At 36.8% G+C, this 19,937-nt stretch overlaps 2 protein-coding genes across 2 annotated transcripts; both read left to right on the top strand.

The window, feature by feature from the left end:
• The first annotated feature begins 1,617 nt into the window (after positions 1–1,617).
• On the top strand, positions 1,618–8,256 carry LOC112559921 (cytochrome P450 3A24-like). The gene is made up of 14 exons (XM_025231416.1): positions 1,618–1,985; positions 2,299–2,396; positions 2,802–2,854; positions 3,071–3,167; positions 3,864–3,977; positions 4,169–4,257; positions 4,536–4,690; positions 5,150–5,283; positions 5,594–5,675; positions 6,062–6,219; positions 6,425–6,513; positions 6,957–7,094; positions 7,285–7,447; positions 7,799–8,256. The coding sequence occupies exons 2-14, from the start codon at positions 2,385–2,387 to the stop codon at positions 7,892–7,894; spliced, it is 1,380 nt and encodes a 459-aa protein (XP_025087201.1). The 5' UTR covers positions 1,618–1,985; positions 2,299–2,384; the 3' UTR covers positions 7,895–8,256.
• Positions 8,257–10,541: 2,285 nt separating this feature from the next.
• LOC112559911 (cytochrome P450 3A24-like) lies at positions 10,542–18,363 on the top strand. Its single transcript, XM_025231405.1, has 15 exons — positions 10,542–10,716; positions 10,830–10,963; positions 11,250–11,346; positions 11,777–11,829; positions 12,128–12,224; positions 12,839–12,952; positions 13,170–13,258; positions 14,170–14,324; positions 14,568–14,701; positions 15,239–15,320; positions 15,597–15,754; positions 15,954–16,042; positions 16,380–16,517; positions 16,703–16,864; positions 17,426–18,363. Exons 2-14 carry the CDS (start codon positions 10,890–10,892, stop codon positions 16,803–16,805), a joined length of 1,383 nt encoding a protein of 460 aa, XP_025087190.1. The 5' UTR covers positions 10,542–10,716; positions 10,830–10,889; the 3' UTR covers positions 16,806–16,864; positions 17,426–18,363.
• The last annotated feature ends 1,574 nt before the right edge of the window (positions 18,364–19,937 follow it).

Below are 19,937 nucleotides of genomic sequence, written 5' to 3'. Positions count from 1 at the left end.
TCATGGCTCCATTATGAGACAAGATGGTCTGATGTTTAAATTGGTCGTAGTTGATGACAGTCATGTCTCTTTACTCCTGGAGACGTCGTGTGTAACCATCTGGCTAAACAGCATTTAAAGTTGGATCTCCGACTTTTGAAAGGAGTCCGAGATCACGTGATTCCCGATATCATGTGATTCCCCCACCTTGATTGTCAAAACCTCGACAGATTAAAAAAACGGCCAGAGCCTAAAGACAGTATAATGCTCATCTCCATCAGCCTAATGCTGATGAGTGAGGTGAGATAAAGGCGGCTATTAGCTGTATATACAGTACAAGGAACAGTCGGGTATTACACAAATACAACACTGTTCTCTCTGATAACATAGGGCCACACAATACCTGGTGCATCCATTGCCATTACATTACACCAGTGGTGCTTTGCGGGCTTTACCACTGGCAGGTTTGATAATTCAGTCCAAACAGATTGTTCTTGCGAGCTGAAACCCCCATCAGTCACTATCCGTTAAATACTCAGTTTTAGAAGACAAAGAAAACGTTTAAATACTCGTTAACCAGCAGTAACTTTAATATTTAAGTAGATCAAAAGATATGGGTTTTGTGCAAATTACTGAAGTGTACTATCAAACAAAGTTATGCAGTTCCAATATTGTCACTTTACCTGTTGATTAAGGCCTTTGTAATACTATATTTATGAGCTTTTCTCACAAATTCATTGTTGGTCAGTTTGAGACGCCTGCTAGTCACTCTCATCACGAACTTATATCCCCTTATATTATTAAATACACGTTCATGGGATTCCGCATGCACAGAGCTCTAGTCAGACTCCATTAGCTCTCCGCTACTGGCAGCGGGGACACCCGTTGCTATTTTTAGAAACAACGAAAACCCGATTACGTGCCTCGTTCTTTCTTTACATCGAGCAGTCGTATCCGAGGCATCATATGGTGACCAGACGTCCCGCTTTAGGCGGGACAGTCCCGCTTTTGACCTCGTGTCCCGCCTGCTCATCGGGCTGGACGCCCAATGTCCCGCTTTCTGGCTTTCTGGCAAGTCCATTAAATGTCCCGGTTGTCTTTAAAAATCACTTTTTTCGGCGTTTTTTGACGGTGACGACACCATCATCGGCACGTGTCCCGCTTTCGCCCCCGAAACGTCTGGTCACCTTACATCACCTACTTAATTAGCAAGTCATTGTGTATATCTGTATGTCACCCCCACACACACACATATATATATATACTCATATCTGCTTATATATAACTAATACCTCCAACACACACATATTTGCTTATACATATATATAGGAAAACCTCCTCCACACACATATACACATCCTCTTAATTCTTCTAGATTACCGTCCTAAGTAATAACAAACTGACCTCATCTAATAATTTGTTGATGTCAATAAAGAATGGAACTTACAGGCATTAGGATTGTGAGTATAGTTAGGTGATAAATTATTTGTAAGTTGGTCGGCAAAATTTTTAGAGTTAAAGAAATAATGTAAAAATAAACTCTGAACTGTCCGACTAAATGAACCTATTCGATGTCTAGCTTTTGTTCAGTTCGCTTGATACTGTTTGTACTTACTATTTCAAGTACATTATGGGTACGCCACTTGACGACTGCCTCAGAACGACAAAGGTCATGTACATCGCAGTCGCATATAAAGCAGGTGTGAGCCCCAAAGTCAGCTCAGTGTTTGGCGCAGTGAACTGCATAAGGAGTAAAGTTTGAAGCATAAACATAATTCTGAAGAATTTGTTAGCACTAGCCGCAGGGGAAGAAACTTTTCTATTCATTGCTCGTCTGCTGTGAAGAACAACAATATAAGCGAACCTTGGACTGTGATAGGTTACATAGCCGACATCATAGTCTAGCCCCGACTGACTGACCAGCACACCATCATGGAGACTATGTTTGGTGTAGACATCCCTCTGCTTCTCCTCTTGTTGCCACTGGTGATTCTACTCCTCTACTGGTCAGTCTCCCTCTTGAAATCATTAACGTACATGTTATATACTTACTCCAAAGGTTTTACTCTTGTTAGTTTAAACACTGGTTTTATTCATGTACCATAATAGTTTTAACTAAGTCACCAAAGAGCAATATAAGATGAATACAAGCCTACTGTGACTGGAATTTGTTCAGAAACTTCATTTACTCATTCACCCGCTTACTCATTTACTCATGCACTCTAGCACTTAAGCGTATAAAGTGTACATTAAATTAGTGTACATTAGCGTAAATAAGAAGCATAGGATCAGTGTTATTGTTCAGGTCCCTTTCTACAGGAAAGGCATGAGATCGTACAATTTCTGGAGCTTCGAGGGGAATACCTGGACCTAAGCCCCAACTTATCTTTGGTAACCAGTGGCAGATGCAAAACAAAGTGAGGGTAGTCTTGTGCTCAGACGTGTCTAACAATTCATGATTATGGTCTACATTTGCAGAAACCTTAATTCTATCCATTACCAAGTCCATTCTCTGTCTCTCTCTCTGTCTCTCTCTCTCTCTGTCGCTCTCTCTCTCTCTTCCTCTGAATGTATCTTTCTTTTGTCCGTCCTTTTCACACACAAGACTCTTGATACACATTCATCAAGAAACAGAAAAAAATAACAATGTGTTCTTTTTATAATCTTGCAATAAACCACAAAATCTTGGAAATAATACATTGCAGATTCAAGTAGAACATTATTAGAGTTGCTGAGAATCATTTTCGATTGGACCAGTCAAAATCTTAAGATTCCAAGAGAGGTTTATACCCTATTTTTCTTATATTATGGTTTTTTAACAGGGTCTGGCGAACTGTTTAAGAGAGTGGTCGAAAGCATATGGCCGTGTATACGGGTAAGAATATATAAATTATTGTCTACACATACAACTACTTGCTGCATATCACTATAGTTCAGGTGGGTATGTTGCTATTGTAAACCTGTCAGTATATTCTGTGTACAAATGTTCTTTTGTGTAGTCTTATAGGAAAATATAAGTAAGTTTCTCTTTTGTTTTATACTACAGAGATGACTGACATTATTTGGTATAATTTTTTGTCTGTTCCCACAGAATTTATAGAAACAGCCAGCCCATGCTTGTTACAAACGACCTGGACATCTTAAGAGAGGTGATGGTGAAGGAGTTTCCTCACTTTGCAGACAGACATGTAAGAACTACCTTATGCAAGTGTTTCACAGAGCTGTGTCTTATACATATTTACTAGAGCTACACTGCATGCTACAGAAGATTCTATTCATTTTCTAAAACCACTTTGAAATGAGTCATGATAATAAAGGAACAAAAGACAGTCCTAACTTAATGCGCTTTTGCTTTACAAAAAGTGTTAGTGTGACTTCCTGTAAGATCAGGCCACAGAAATTGTATCTACTATAACATTTATCAGCCTACTAGTTACAGATTTTCTCCTCTTTTGTTTTATAATCTTTTTGTTAGTATACTTTCTCCTCCCTAGCTTACAAAAAAACACATATTAACTATTTCTCATTAAATGACCATCTAGCTTTGGTATCCAGCAGTCCTTCCTCCCTTTTCTCATCTCTCATGGCTTTTAGGTGTGTTCTTCCCAGCCCTAGTGATCTTTGTTTATTTTCTTGTTTAATCTTTTACTTTTTAAGTTTCTTTTATAATTCTCCCTTTATTATCTTCTTTGTTATTGCACAGACTATACTTTCATCCCTTATTTCCATAAACAGAACATCTAAAAAAAAGAATGTCAGGATGGTTCTTTGTTGTTTCCATTTATCATGTATTATCGATATATTTCACTCAGAAAAGTAGTTTTATTTGTCTCTTTAATGGGATTTCTGGACCTAAACAGGATTTTTAAATCTTATGTTTTCAGGACACGGTTAACGATAAAACTTTCCAGAAGACTGTCTTTTTTGCCCGGGGACATGACTGGAGAAGAATCAGAAACATAATCACACCAACTTTTACTTCCGGAAAACTTCGTCTGGTAATCTTTTATTATTCCTTTATATTAATAAATACATGAATGTAATGCATGTCTATATTTCTTAACTGTGTGCTCGTATGCATGCACGTGGATGGCAATATGTATATTCTGTGTATGCGAGGATAGATATGTGCCTGTGTCCTAAATATATAAGCACTTTTGTTTTGACTGTTTTGATTCTAATCGTCTAGATGGAGAATTACATTAATCGCTGTAGCGAGGTTCTGACGGAAAACATGCTGAAGATCGCCCGCAATGGTGGAAAAATAATGGTGAAAGAGTGAGTTGTCTAATTATTATTTTTCATTTAACTTTTATAGGTTGTAACTGCCTAACGCACTTTACCTTGCCTGTTGACCGAACTGAGCTGGATAAATCATCCATCCACATAACTAAATTGTTTATTATCGGTGTTATATTTATCCTACAAGAGAAAAGTCCTGTCTGTCTGTCTATTTTATTTAAAGCTCACTGTTATGTAGCCAAGTATCCTTCTGATCACGTTCAGATGATGACTAACTCCATGAGATGTTTTTTGAAATTTCTATTTGTTTCCAGGTATTGTGGGGCCTTTACCATGGATGTGATTACGGGCACAGCTTTGGGAATTCTTGTCAACTCCCAGCATGACCTCCAAAATAAATTTGTGTCTAACGCAAAAATCATCTTTGACACTAGAAGGGACCGCACAAACTTTATTCAACAGCTGCTTAGTTAGTACTTGAGTTTTTGTTTACTTTTTTTTTTGTTTAGATAATTTCAGCTAAATGTCTTCAATTAACCTGCGGAGTTATTTGATATCTGTGCACAATGGAAAATCTTCTGCAGTAATCTTGACCAAGTATTTCCCTTCGGCAGGTTCAAAGCATTACTTTTTTTTAATTCGATTGATATCTAATGCGGAGTTAAAATTCTGTGATTATTCAATTGTAAAAAAAATCTCTCAGCATTAAATTACTACCTTGTCGTTAACCTGGTATTTCCAGGAGTTGTGTATCACTAACATGTAAGGTTATTTCCTATTTCTTGCAATTTCTGACTTGCTGTTAACTACATACAGACTAATAAAAACTTATTGCATCATACCAGGCCACATTTATTTCTTGTATATTCCACTGGTCTGATAATAAATATGAGGGCTGCTTCTTTCATTAAAATACTTTTTTCTTCAGGTATCAATCCATTTCTTAACCGTTTGGTTCGTATTCTTCCCAACCTGTTTTCCAAGCAAGAAAACCCTATGACTTTCTTTTTGGAGGCCATCCGTCGCATTGTGGCAGACAGGAAAGAAGAAACGGTTCCAAGGGTAATGAATCCATTTTTAATGTCGTTAACTTATGCAGATTGTTTGAATGTTGTTTTTTATCTTTGCTCGCGTTTGTGGTTTCTCTTAGTTTTTTACGACATTAAGTATTCATATTTAAAAGACTTTCTGTTTGCCACAGTCAAATGTTTTCAAATTTATCTTGTTTATTTTGTTTCCAGTGCAATTTTCTGTATGTTGATAGCAGTGTTTGTATGCTCTTACAAATTAATCTTTGTTGTTATTATTATGAAATCACGTGGTATCATTAACCTTCCCTTTTTTATTGTACATATCTTTTTTTTTTAATCAGAAACAGACAGATTTTCTCCAGCTTCTTGTCAATGCAGAGGCATCCGAAGATTTTGTAGACACCACTGCTGAGAATGGAAAGGGTACGTACGATAAAAATCTACGAGCTTCGAATGTCAAGTATGAAGCTATTTACAAAGGAACATTTATATAAAGTGCACAAGAAGTGCAATTGCTACTATACATGAGGGAGAGACAGTCTTCATTCAGACAGCTGACTTAACTTTTCGACTCTTTGTTCAACATAATTTAATATCTAAGAGAAAGAAAAGGCCGTGTTGATGAATTGTCAACTTGATAGTACAAACAGAAAGTCGCAGTGTTATCATGCCAACGTTTTTATCTATTTCTTTCATCGTCTTACAAATGACAGATAAATAACTAGCGTGTCCAGATCTTCTAGATGTTTAAGGGAAGTAAGAGTTACCCTTAATACATACAACCTCAAACTTCCATCTACATTTTTCAGGCCTCACTTATGATGAGATCGTCGCTCAAATAATGATATTTTTTCTCGCTGGATACGAAACAACGGCAACGACTTTGCAGTTCATGACCTACAACCTGGCTGTGTTCCCGGATGTCCAGCAGCGAATTGTTGATGAGATTCAAGAGCAGATTGGAGACGTGAGTAGACACTTTCATTAATTCTTTATTTTAAAATGAATCTTGAAAAGAACAACTAGGTTAGCAGGACCAGGAGGAGCCAGAAATAAGGGCAAGATCGTTGCCATATTTACAGTGGTCGGGATAATTTCTGATCATAATTGGTTACTTTTTATAGCAATGGAGATGTCATCTCAAACTGTTGTGTTTGTATGAAATATTACAGGAGGTACCAACCAATGACAATGTCAGTAAACTCAAGTACATGGAGCAGACCATCAAAGAGACTCTGAGATTGTTTCCAACTGTTGTATCGTACGTTGTCACAACACTTCCTCTTGTATTCGTGTGCACAGCCAGTTTATTTGGTTTATTTATTACTCTTTCATTTATTTTAATTATGCTATATGTATGGTTTATTTAATTTTTCTTTTATTTATTTACATTTTTCGGTACTTTATTGAAATCAGATTGTTGTATTGGACACTAGGTCAGCTTTTTTTCAAATTTTACTTTTATTCATTACAAATGCTATGCTTTCTGACACATATATGTGTGTGTGTTATGAAACATTTTTGTTACTTAGATTAGAGTATATATCCTACATTTTTTCTTACTGTATTGTTTAAATTAATATTGAAATTTCTTACACTTCAGTGTATTTGTTTTGGTTTTTTTTATTTATTATTTTTCTTCTTGCTCTAATGTTTAAATTAACATTGAAAAGATTAAATCTTTCATAATGTTTTTTCTCACAGTGTAACTCGCATGGCCTCCGAAACAGTGACCATCAAGGGTGTGACTATCCCAAAAGGAGTTGGAGTTCTCATTCCTATTTATGACGTCATGAGAGACCCTGAATATTTCCCAGATCCTGAGGTCTTCAGACCAGAAAGGTAAAAACACGGTCCGGTATCTGAACCCATAGCGAGTTGTTTAAGGTCAAAGACAAATCTCATTGTTTTTACTTTGTGCCAAGAGCCCCAGCAAATTATGTTTTTCAAATGCAAAAGCTTGTGCCTTGCTCCGATAACATGTGCTTGGGAGTGTGTCTAGTGTTTAACATTAAACTTGTATTATTCACAGATTTTCAAACGAAGCGAAGGATGAAATGAATCCTCTCTCTTTCCTCGCTTTTGGGTTCGGACCCCGTCTGTGTATCGGCAAGCGTCTGGCTTTGCTGGAAATCAAAATCGCCATGGTGCACGTGCTCAGAAAGATTAAATTTGTCAAGACACAAGACCTGCCGGTAAACAATATTTCTAGTCTATGTGGTGGTGGTGATAACCTTTGCCTAACATCATTATGTAATTTTTACCAGATGCTAATTTGTTTTAAGCCATTTTCACAGTCCTAAAACTGGGTGTAAAATTGTATTTTCTTGAGTTATAAATGGAGTTATACCTCACAGGAGGAAAATGCCTGTACCATGTGATGTTTATACGATTTGCAAAATACGTAAAGATTGTAATTTAAAATTAAACTCAGTTGTTGTACAATGTAATGAAAAAAAAATCGTATGTGTGTGTGTGTGTGTTGTTGTCGTGATTGCTGATGAATATGTTATATAATGATTTGTGCAACATCACTCTGTCTTCAGGAGAATCTGCCGCTCATAGCATCGGGAAGTCGGCTTGTACCTGTCACCCCCCTGATGGTCAAAGCCGTACTTCGCCATACAGAAACTAAGTCTTAATCAAATCAGTATTCTTTATTCTGGGGAGAGATGGTTTCACAGACATTATTCCCCGAAATGTTTTTGATCATTTCTCCTCTCTCTCTTGGACTCCATTGTCTCTCTTGCCAGCTCCTTTTTCACTTTATAGTTTATACATTTGTACTTAATTGTGATATATAGAAAGAGAAAATGTTTAGTGGCTGGTACACTCCTGCATCATACTCTAGTGAAACTGTGCCTGAACTGTGAAATGAAACATTCATATATTCACGATTATAACAATGACTTTGCATGTGGAGTACAAGGACCTACAATCTAGCCAGATATTAAAAGAACAATGAACAAAATAAATAAATAAATGAGCCTCTGGAAACGAAACATACCAAAAAAATGAAAAAGATATTGCTTTTGCAAAGCTCAGAGTATGAGGAATCACAGAAGGTTAACGCTTTGCGTGCACGATATCATGATAGCATTCATTTGAATGCAAACGAAGGGTTAAATTTAGCAACCATTATATATTATCATGCAACTGTTTATTTATAGCTATTTATTTCTTCATTTCACACTCTTTACACCTGCTTACCTCAGTTTATGTCTGTTGATCAATTGCTCGACTGACCACAAGGTTGCACGCCACAAGAAACAGCTATGATCCTGTCAGTCGGTTATTTCGTAAAATATAAACAAAACGGTTGTAGCAAGACCAAGAAAAGTGAGGTCTGCAACACCTCAACCCCCAACGACCTGAAAAGGTTAGGTGATGACCTTTACCTTACCTTTTTACCTTAGGTGGCGAAGATGGAAGTCATGAGATCTGTACAATTCGACCTTTTTGTTGTAGAGGTTTATTTTCTAAAATCGTTTGTACATAATTATAATTTGTTTTGTAACTAGTACAGAATAGTAGGTATGTATGTATGATTTCTGAAATAAATATTCTTTTTAAAAAAAATTGATATAGACTGATTCTACAAGTGCAATGAGAGTTTTGCTTTCTTAATGTTTGTACATGTATATGTATAAAATATTGTTTTTAGTTACATTGCTAACGTAGCAGGACTGATCGCCTGTTTACAAGGCTAACTACACTGTGGTCGGACTATCAGTTATTTACGGCTTCTAGCGCCAATCCGTTCCTCCTTGTTGTTTCAGGGAAGAGGATGGAAGTTTCCACTACAATGCTGGGTCTTACTCGTCTTATATATTTTTCCCTTTCATCTACTATACACCCGCACTTACCCGACCTTGCAGTCCACCAAAAAAGACTGCCTTTTCTAAGGATGGCTTCTCAGTCTCTTTATGAAACAACTTCTTTTGTTTGCTATTTCACTGTGCACGAGACGACACCAGTTTCATGCAGCCAAAGAACATATACGACGAGTACAAACGTATAGCTTATTCTGTATCTCACACACACACAGAGTAAATAAACCATCAGTCAGCGGACCATAGCACATTCACGGTACAATGGTGCTTTCTCCCGCACTCAAAATAACGAAAAGAAAATATTTCGAGATACGTGAGGCACGTGACAGAGGACTAGCACACCTACAGGGTGCAGAGGGACTGCCCCTGTACTCAAAATAATAGGAAAGGGATAAAATATAGCCCCCCAACCTACCCTGTTTGTGTGTTTGTGTGTTTGTGTGTGTGGTATGTGCGAGAAAAATGTTAGACATTGCTAATATTTCTTTCATTAAACACATCGTATACAGACATGAAAGCTGACACTATTCACCGGCTACTAGCCTACATCATCACTAACCTCTACAGATGCACCCATGGACGAGCCAGCGTCCCCCACGCTAACACTCCCTCGTCTCCACCAAACAAACATGTGTCAAAGGCCAAAGGTACAAGGCTCTTGTGCGTAGTGTAAAGAACAAACAAATCTCAGGTCATCATGGGTCACAGGAATGTCTCGGCTAGTGTATGCTGCGGCACGATATGTATATTTGAAAAGATATTTTCCCGACCATTAATTTGTTTTGATGAAAGCAAACTAAACTCGTCCTACGTGACCCTCGTATCTCACTTTACCTATGGCGCGCAAAGAAAAAAGTAATAACACGCGACACAAGAGGAGAGTGGTGAGCCTGCACCCAGTGTGTACCCTACATACACTGTGTGCACCCTGGGTGTCGGTACAGTAATCTCACGAGGTCAAAGTCATGTAGCCACAAAATGCCTCCTTCAACTATCACCAGATAGGTGATAATGTTTGCATCATACTCATAATGTGGATGAACATTTTTGTCAGACATGTTTTAATGGTTGTTTGATTCAATCTTCTGACAGAGTTGTCCAGTCGTACTCTGTGTGTGTGTGTGCCAGACTACACACAAGGGTCCTTAGATACATGCATGAAGCGAGGGATCGTCAAGAGATGGACTCGAGGAGGTGCAGAGATTAGACTACAGGGCTAAATTTATCCTTAATATTTTGTTTGTTATCAATGTACACTCTTTCTCTGTTGAGTCAACAAAACCTCATCATGAACTTTGTAACTACTTAGTAAAATATGTCACCGCCACCCTTAAAATGATCTCTAATGTCTGACACAAGCAACCTATTTAATGTTTAATTTTGTTCTGCTCTCTTCCTCCTATCACCCTTGCGTTAAGGGTACATTATGGGTACGTTCCCTTACTCACGAGGCTACCACAAGACCAGGGTCGTTATCTGTAGCTCGACTCACACAAAAAGCAGGCATGGACCTCACATTAGGTCAGTATTAAATGATGTGTGGTTACCTGTCGGCGCATTCATCTAACTGACAGAAGGAGTGAAGCATAAATAATCGCCTGAGAAACTTATTTCGCACTGGCCAGTGGGAGGTATTGAAAACTCGCTTACTTTTGTGATATGTGTACTATGTGCAGTGAATAAACGTGTGGTTTGAAAAAAGGCAAGTTTTTAATGTACATTGCTGTTTTCTTGCGAAGAACAGTGTTAGAGAGGAACAGTAGTGTGTAATAGTGGACAGCGCCGGACTGACCAGCACCGCATCATGGAGATCGTGTTTGGTGTCGACATCCCTCTGCTTCTCCTCTTGTTGCCACTGGCGATTCTACTCCTCTACTGGTCAGTCTCGCTCTTCATCACTCACATTCCTGTTATACGCATAAAAAGGTTTAAACACTAGTTTTATTTAATTTGCGTGCCTTGAGAGTTTTAGGTGAGTCATCAAAGAGCAATACAGCGATGCAAGCCTGCTGTACCTAGGATTCATTGAGCAACTTCATTTGTTCCACCTGCTCAATCACTCATTCATTATCCATCACCAACGCATGCACAGTGTACATAAAATTATACCACGCTACATATTATTAGTTTTGTGTTTTACTTACAGATCATTTTCTGTGTGTAGGCAAGGCATGAGATCGTACAATTTCTGGAGTTCCAGAGGAATACCGGGACCTAAGCCCCAGCCTTTCTTTGGTCACGAATGGCAGGTGCAAAAGAAGGTAAGAGGAGTAATGTACTCATGCGATTCTGTCTAGCATTTTTTTTTTTTATTACACTCTACATCTACCTGAACCTCACACCTGTATATTTCAAAACCTGCGTATCTCGTTATTATGATGTGTCTCGTCTGCTGATATGGCTGAGCTCGTCAGCTGTTATGTCAAATATCTTTCCTGCATCTCTCTCTTTGTTTTTCTATTTTTATTATAATTATTTACAATATCCTTGCTGCAAATCAAATCGGTCGTCATACGTTATTTCTATACTCCTGTAAAACAAAAGCTGTGCAAATGATGTGAAAGGATTGTATATTTCAATAAAAGTTGGGATTATAATTGTCAAGGACTGTACATCAATGTTTAGTGAATCAGCAAAAATATCCAGATTCCAAGTATGTTTTATCTCTTTTCTTTCGTTGTGTCTTGCCAGGGAATTCAAAAATGTTTGACAGAGTGGTCGAAAGCACATGGCCGTGTATACGGGTGAGTGTACATTAATCATTATATAATTAGTCGCAATTCGTTGTCTGAAATATTTCACTTTCCCCTGGACTATTATCACAGTCTTACGAATACAGAGTTAATGACCAATACAAAAGTCATCTATGCCATTATCAAAGCTTACTTTCATTTCTTGTGTATTGTGCATTAAATGTCCTGTTACTTGACTGCTCGTTGCTTAACTTTACTCCTTTCGACCCTTTAGTTGCTAAATGACCGGCGTACTTGACTCACATTATTCTAGATAGTTTTTTTAAATAAAAGAAGTATGTTGTCACAGAATCTACATGAACCTCAAGCCCATGCTGGTTACAAACGACCTTGACATCTTAAGAGAGGTCATGGTGAAGGACTTTCCTCACTTTACAGACAGATTCGTAAGTAGTACTTTATACAAACGTTAAGACTATATTTTATACGTACTTACCAGGCCATTTTTTTTCTTAAATCCTCTTAGGGCAGGAATGTGCCATTAAAATAAGGAAGGAAATGACAGAGTTTTTAAGGAACACATCACTGCTTTATAACCAACACGACAGTTTTTCTGTCACACCAGTCACGCAAGAAAACACATCCCCAGAGAATACTTTTTTTATAAGGAAAGATGGTTGTTATGTAGTAATTTATTTAACTCAGGTTCAAGTTCAGGTACTCTACTTTCCTATAAAACCGCAGAAATCTTAGCGCAAGGTTTAAGAGTACCAAATGTTCTCAAAACTTTGTTGTTTTTGAAGGTGATGAGTATTTAGGATGATAAAAATACTTCCACCTTAAGGTGGTTTCGAACATCGTGCTCTCGAAACCTCCAACCCTGACGCATTATATCCTCTGTATCGAATCTTCCAGAATTTCCTCCCACTGTCTGTCACTCATGTCGTGACCCGTGCAGTCACCTCGGCCTTGACCTGTAGCACCGATTAAGTTGGCCGGCCGGTCTAGCTAATGAGATTCCAGGACATTAATAGATTCTTGCTGAACCAAATGTTTGCAGGACCGTGTTCAGGGCGGAATTTTCAGTAAGACTGTTTTCTTTGCCCGGGGACATGACTGGAAAAGGATTAGAAACATAATCTCACCAACGTTCACTTCTGGAAAACTTCGTTTGGTAATATTACCTTTGGAATAAATATAAGATTACCTGTGTGTGTGTGTGTTTGTTTTTAAATAAATGGATTGTATTTACTATATTTTTGTGTGGATGAATGGGTGCTGTTTGTGCATGAGCGGAAAGAACTGTTCTTATATCTTGTGCATGCACTGGACTGTCTTAATATGTATGTATGCTTGTAAGTACTTTTACCCTCTAATTTCCAATCGTCCAGATGGAAAGCTATATCAATTCCTGCAGCGAGGTCTTCTCAAAAAACATTCAGGAGATCGCCCGCCATGGTGGCAAAATAATTGTGAAAGAGTGAGTTTTCTTATCATTGCTCTTCAATCACTTTGTATAGTCTCTAACAACCATGTAAAATTTCAAGTTTGTATTCATAAATCACTTTTTGCCAGCACTGGCTGGAGCTTAATAAATCGGTCCCAGAGTGTTCGAAGTTCCAAGAGTTCATCTCACACGTTTGTATTTCAAGTTAAGAAAAACCCGATACATAAGGAACATTTTTTATCACTTTAGTAAATTTCAAATAAAAGTGTCTTTCTTTTTTTCAATTATTTTATTTTTTAACTTTTTAGTCTTTCCTAATTTTGTTATCAATTTTTTTTTTTTACTTTGTGACTTTTCACTCTTTTATAGGCCGAATTAGGGTAGACAACTATAGTTTACTAGTCCTGGAGCAGCAGTTACTTATCTCCCCTAGTCTCTACTTAGAAGTTATCATACAAAAATAAAGTTTCATGAATTATTTTACTACTTGTGTACTGCTGCAAAAGATGTAATATTGCATTCTCACCGGAAATGAGTAACTGGTGTAAATTTTAGTGGTCAAGAATGAGGGCAAGTAGAGAAAAAAAATCTATTACAAAATCTGAACCTGACAAACAAACAGTGAGTTGAACAAAATGTGTAATAAAAAATATAAGCTTATCAAAAGGGGTCACACTCCTGTAAATTACCGACTGTTAAAACATTTACATTAACACACGGTTTTCTTTGAGTAGTTGATGTACCCAGCTCGGGTACTTTCAGTCTCAGATTTCAGCCTTTCTCTCTTTCTCTCTTTGTAAATTTATCTTGTTACTTGGTATATCTTCTGTAACAGTAAAAAGGCACATAGACTAAATACTCTGTAATTTAGCAGGAATTTATTTATTTGTTAACCTAATGACTAAATGTATTATGTAGTATTTGGGCTTTCTGTTTGTTTCCAGGTATTGTGGGGCCTTCACCATGGACGTAATAACGGGCACAGTCTTTGGAATTGTGGTCAACTCCCAGAAAGATTTCCAAAATGAATTTGTAACAAATGCAAAACTTCTCTTACAGCATGGTGGGGCGCCTAGAAGTTTCTTTCGACAGCTGCTAAGTAATTTGAACTTTATTTTGCTGTTATGTTCTTTAGTTCATATCCGTTAAATGTCATTAATCGCCGAGAAGAATTATTTTATCTCTTAACTGAAAGGTAAATTCTGCTTCAGTCTTCTGGACCAGACATTTTTCTTTCCACAAGTTTAAAGCATTATCATGTTTAAAATTAAAATGTTTTAAATAGTTTTCATAGACTGCTTACTAGACTCTGCTACTTTCATTACATTAATTTCTTCCTCAGCTCTCACTCCATTCCTCAACCGTTTGAATCAATACCTTCAAAATCCGTTTGTCAAGAAGGAAGATCCTCACGGTTTCCTTTACAAGGCCATCCGACGCATCGTGGCAGACAGGAAGGAAGAGACGGTTCCAAGGGTAAGGAAGGCATTGTTAATGTCGTTATATCGGAGTATCTTTGAACGTAGCTTTATTCCTGTTTTATCATTGATTTTGCGATGTTTCATAGTTCATAGTTTATGAAGACATGGCCGGCCATCCGGCTATTGTAAGGATCGGTTCTGCTGGGTTCAAATCTCGTCTCGGACACGCTTAATTGCTGGCTCAGCGCAAAACACCAGTGCTACCCCCTTCTGAAGACATGAAGCATTCCTACTCGAAAGATTTTCTGCTCATGTCAGTTGTCAGACATCTCCTGTACTACTTTTTTCCCATTGCAGACATGTCACTAGTTGTGTTTGCTAACAAACTTGGGAATATCTGATTTTTTATTTATTTATTTATTTATTTATTTATTTGATTGAACTATTTTCTCTTATAATACCAGGGAGCACACATTTAACTCGCATCTACACGAAAGGAAGACAAAGATCGGTTATTAATTGTTTGCTAACATTCGAAATTTATTAAACTTTCTACTATTTATCACATATATATATATATCGCCTTTTTCAGAAAAAGACAGATTTTGTCCAGCTCCTTATCAACGCAGAAACATCCGAAGACTTCGTGGGCGCAGTTTCTGAGAATGCAAAACGTAAGATATGGCAAGAAATTTTATGTTTAAAAGTGACCTTAAAAACGACAAGTTTTAAGCGACTTACGAGAAAAGATTTTTCGTATGTTCCAGGAACAGTCATATGAAAAATGCAATTGCTATTTTTTCAGGGAATTTAGCCTTTTAATATGGTTGACTTTCCAGCTCTTCGTTTGTACATACCGTTATATCAGTTAAGTCAAAGGGCAAGAAAACTATCGTGGTAATTAACACTTTAAAAGAAATACTAAAAGTTATGTCTTCGTTTTCTCTCAGGCCTAACTCCCGATGAGATCGTCGCTCAGATGGTAATATTTTTTATTGCTGGATACGAAACAACGGCTACGACTTTGCACTTCATGATCTACAACCTGGCAATGTACCCGGATATTCAGCAGAAAATTGTTGACGAAATTCAACAGCAAATTGGAGATGTAAGTTGCAGGAAAACGTTACAAATTTGGTTATTTTGAAATGAATCATAAACAGATTCCCTAATAAAAAGAACAAGATGATAGAGCAGGACGGTGAAGAGCAACAAGGTAAGACATGCAAGATGGTTGCCATGGTTAGAGAGGTGGAAATAATATAATTTCTAGTCATCGTCATTTCCCTTTCTATGAAATGTTACAGGAGGTACCAACCAATGACAATGTCAGTAAACTCAAGTACATGGAACAGACCATCAAAGAGACTCTGAGATTGTTTCCACCTGTACCAGCGTACGTTGTCACAACACTTCGTCTTGTATTTCATTTTATGTATTTATTTATGTATTTATTTATTTATTGTTAAGTGTAATTAATCGTTGCTTTTTATTGATTTAAATTATGCTGCCTTTTACTTTTGCTTATTGATTTGATACTCTTTATGACTCTTCTAAAATAATACAAATTCAAAGTGCGTGCTTGTACTTCTATAATGTTCTGGAACATTTTGGAAACTTCTTGCTTACGCTTCAGTATAATTGTTGTTTTGTTTTTTTTTAACTTTACCTTTTGCACTAATGTTTAAAATTAACATTGAATGAAAATCTTTCTCAATACTTTTTTCTCACAGTATAAATCGCGTGGCCTCCGAAACAGTGACCATCAAGGGTGTGACTATCCCAAAAGGAGTTGGCGTTCTCATTCCTATTTATGATGTCATGAGAGACCCTGAATATTTCCCAGATCCTGAGGTCTTCAGACCAGAAAGGTAAAAAAACGACCCAATAACCGTGGCCCTAGAAAGTTTCTAACATCAGACAACGATCTCATTGTTTTTACTTGATGCCAAGAGTCATGACAAAGTGTGACATTTCTCAAATGCTGAAGCTGACTGAGATGACATGTGCTTGGGTGTGTGTGTAGTGTTTAACATTAAACTTGCATTATTTACAGATTTTCCGAAGAAGCGAAGGATGAAATGAATCCTGCTCTTTCTTGGCATTCGGCTTCGGACCCCGCCTGTGCATCGGCAAGCGTCTGGCTTTGTTGGAAATGAAAATCGCCATGGTGCACGTGCTCAGGAAGGTTAAATTCGTCAAGACGCAAGATCTACCGGTAAACAAATTTTCTAGTCTATGTGTATAGTCTGTAGTCTTCGTAGAAATATTTGTTCCTCCTGGGAAAGTAGTCTTCTAACTGATGAAAAGGAGGAGGAGGATGGCAGTGGTGGTGGTAGTATTATTGTTGGTATTATTACAGAATTTTGAAAAAACACATTTTCTGGTCGTTGAGATATTGTAGACTTTGTACAACACTTCTTAATGATTCTAATTATATACAAGTTGAGTACACAATATTATTTATAATACCAATTCAGTTTATTCCTTGTTACTCCTCAAAGAAAATAGGGCTACAACAATAATACCAAACCAATTAGCTCTCCTGAAACTAGCTGTCATTATCGCATTTCTTAATTCATAAATGGAATAAAAGGTCTGTGCTAAGCAAGGTCTACGATTTTTAAAAACAAAAAATAAAAAAACCGACATTAAGACATTAACATCAAGTTAAAGTAGATTGTTAAATAACAAGCAGAAATTTTCGTCCGATTGTTTTAAATTTGCTTACATGCAAAAGTGTTATATTATGCTTTTGGAAATATCACTCTGTCTTCAGGAAAAACTGACGTTCAAAGCATCAGGAAGTCAAGTTGAACCTACTTCACCTCTGATTATCAAAACCGTACTGCGCCATACAGAGGCTGGGTCATAGTTCATTTGGAAAATGAATTCTTTAATCTCGGGCGAGATTTTTGACTGAAGTTATTTCACAATATTTCTAATTTCATCCTTCCTCTACTCTCTTGGCCTCTCTGTCTCTTTATGTTTCTCCCTCTCTTCCTCAAATTCGGTCACTCACTAATTTATTTTATTTTACCTTGTGGACATTTGTACTTACTATGCTATTCAGTGATGTGTGTGGACTTAATAGTGACATGATTCGATGTTCATGAGCACTATGATGGCTTTGCAACTCCAGTAAGATGACCAGCATTTTAGTCAGACGTGAAAACAAACAATGAGAGAAATGAATAAATAAATGAACATCTAGAAGGAAAAGGATACGAAGCAGGAGGAATGGAAAAGAGTTTGCTTCTGCAAGTTCAAAGAAATATCAAGAAGTGGACAAGACGGATTAGAAAGATAGTTATCAGTTGAAGTTTTGCAACATGGACACATAATATATAAACAAGGGCAAAACACTCTTGAAACTACAACTGAAAAAGTTTTTTGATTACTTTGTTGAATTACTTTTTGAAAGTTGTGTTGCTCTCGCAATAAATATATTCTATTTTGTGTACAAAGCAGCTTTAGTTTCATGATGACTAGGCTACAAAAGGTTTTTTAAACGTACAGCGAACAACGATATTTACCGGCGAGTAGATATTTACTACAATCTGTAAATATTTAATATTTTTTTACATCCTGAGACATATTTTGTGACACAATTTATAGAGATGCCTCTATGCGCGGCGACAGTCCAGTCATTTCGTCTCGTGTACAGTTATCTGTTTACCATTATGCTGAAATGAGAATAAAGTATTATTCAGCTGACTTACTTTTACTTAATCATACTTTATATAGTCATGCTACCAAAAGCATCCGTTCACGTGATGGCAAAATTTGAAATGTAGACATCTGTAACATTTTTTCATTACAGCGTGTAACATGTGGGAGGTAACATACTGGACTACATAAATACAAGCGGTATGCGTGAACTCAATCACCTTTTCTCTTTCACTTCTTGTTCTCTACTTTGGTTTGATGCTAAATGCGGGTACTCAGTTGTTTGAGCCATAGACCCCTCCACTTTTATGTAGCACGTGACCCTCATGGAGAGTGAGAAACAACAAAAGCAAAATTCAAGTCCTAAGAACTACCATGACAACGCTGTAGCTTACAATACTGTAATATAACAGAAAATGATCCACATTTTTCAAAATAAAATCCAAACATTCATAAAATCTGAAACATAACCAAAGATTCCAATAAATTAGTACACCTTATCTGACCTTTAAACATATTCCACTGTTTGTAAATTTTAGTTAAGCTGTACTAATTAATAATAAATAAAAGTCAGGCTCTCCAGTTGTTCTGTTGCGCAATGAAATATTTTTATGCAACTATACAAATACATAATCACACACATCCGCAAGATCAATAACTGTTGTATAAAGAGTAAAATACATAATTCACATAAAAGAAACATTGGCCTATGTACAGCGATATAGCTAAATTAGTAAATGTGTAATAAGTATAGTACAAACTTATCTTTCAACTTTCACATTTTATAGTTCACATAAGTATTCAGCACATTCCAATTATCAGATTGTGTGTATATATATATAAAGGGATCAATCACAATTTTCAGATAAATACATGTATTTAGGTCCAAAGCAATCTAGTCCACAGACCTTACTACAGTCCTGTACTGATACAATATGTTTGAACTCAACGGTGAAATAAAACTTCAATGCTCATGAGGACTTCGATAACTTTCCATGACTGACAATATAGTCACACATGTAAATAACAATGTCCAAAATGAATAAATAAGCACCTAGAAATGAATAGATACGAAGCATGCATAAGGAGTGGAGAATGTTTGTGGACAGGACTGATGAGAAAGTCACCAACTTACTTAAAGTCTTACAACATGAACACCTAACAGAGAAAGGTAAGAACTGTTTCAACAACAAATGACAATATGTAGACAGCTTTTGACTATTTTGTTGGATCAGCTTGTGGATGCAGTGCTGCTTTCACATTATACTTCATTTCCATCTTGTGTACAACAGTTTTAGCTCCATGATGGCAATGTCGCTAAAGACATAGCTGTCTATGCGCTACGTGGAACTAACAAATACAGTTATTTTGCGGTGATCTGTAGATATTTTCCCATTCTGGAAGAAGTGTTGTGATACAATCTATATTAATGACTAATGTGCGGTGACAGGACAGTTACTTTGCTTCGTGTACAGTTGTTTTTTGTTTTTTGTTTTGGGGGGTTTTTTTTTTTTGCTTTGTTTTGTTTTGTTTTTTGTTTTTTGTTTGTTTTTTGTTGCTGTTGTTTTTTGTTTTTTTGTTGTTTTTTTTTGTTTGTTTTTTTTTTTTTGTTTTTTTGTCAT

The sequence above is a fragment of the Pomacea canaliculata genome, linkage group LG1 (genome assembly GCF_003073045.1).
Source record: "Pomacea canaliculata isolate SZHN2017 linkage group LG1, ASM307304v1, whole genome shotgun sequence".
Classification (NCBI taxonomy): Eukaryota; Metazoa; Mollusca; class Gastropoda; order Architaenioglossa; family Ampullariidae; genus Pomacea; species Pomacea canaliculata.
The sequence above is the reverse complement of the archived record's forward strand: the minus strand, read 5'-3'. Positions and strand labels throughout refer to the sequence as shown.

Bases quoted from the DNA above. Each gene is read 5' to 3' on its own strand.
- LOC112559911 (XM_025231405.1), top strand. From the start codon at position 10,890: ATGGAGATCGTGTTTGGTGTCGACATCCCTCTGCTTCTCCTCTTGTTG. The intron at 13,259-14,169 runs GTGAGTTTTCTT...GTTTGTTTCCAG, and splicing joins GGCAAAATAATTGTGAAAGA to GTATTGTGGGGCCTTCACCA. The intron at 16,518-16,702 runs GTAAAAAAACGA...CATTATTTACAG, and splicing joins GAGGTCTTCAGACCAGAAAG to ATTTTCCGAAGAAGCGAAGG.
- LOC112559921 (XM_025231416.1), top strand. The intron at 3,168-3,863 runs GTAAGAACTACC...TTATGTTTTCAG, and splicing joins CTCACTTTGCAGACAGACAT to GACACGGTTAACGATAAAAC. The intron at 6,220-6,424 runs GTGAGTAGACAC...GAAATATTACAG, and splicing joins TTCAAGAGCAGATTGGAGAC to GAGGTACCAACCAATGACAA.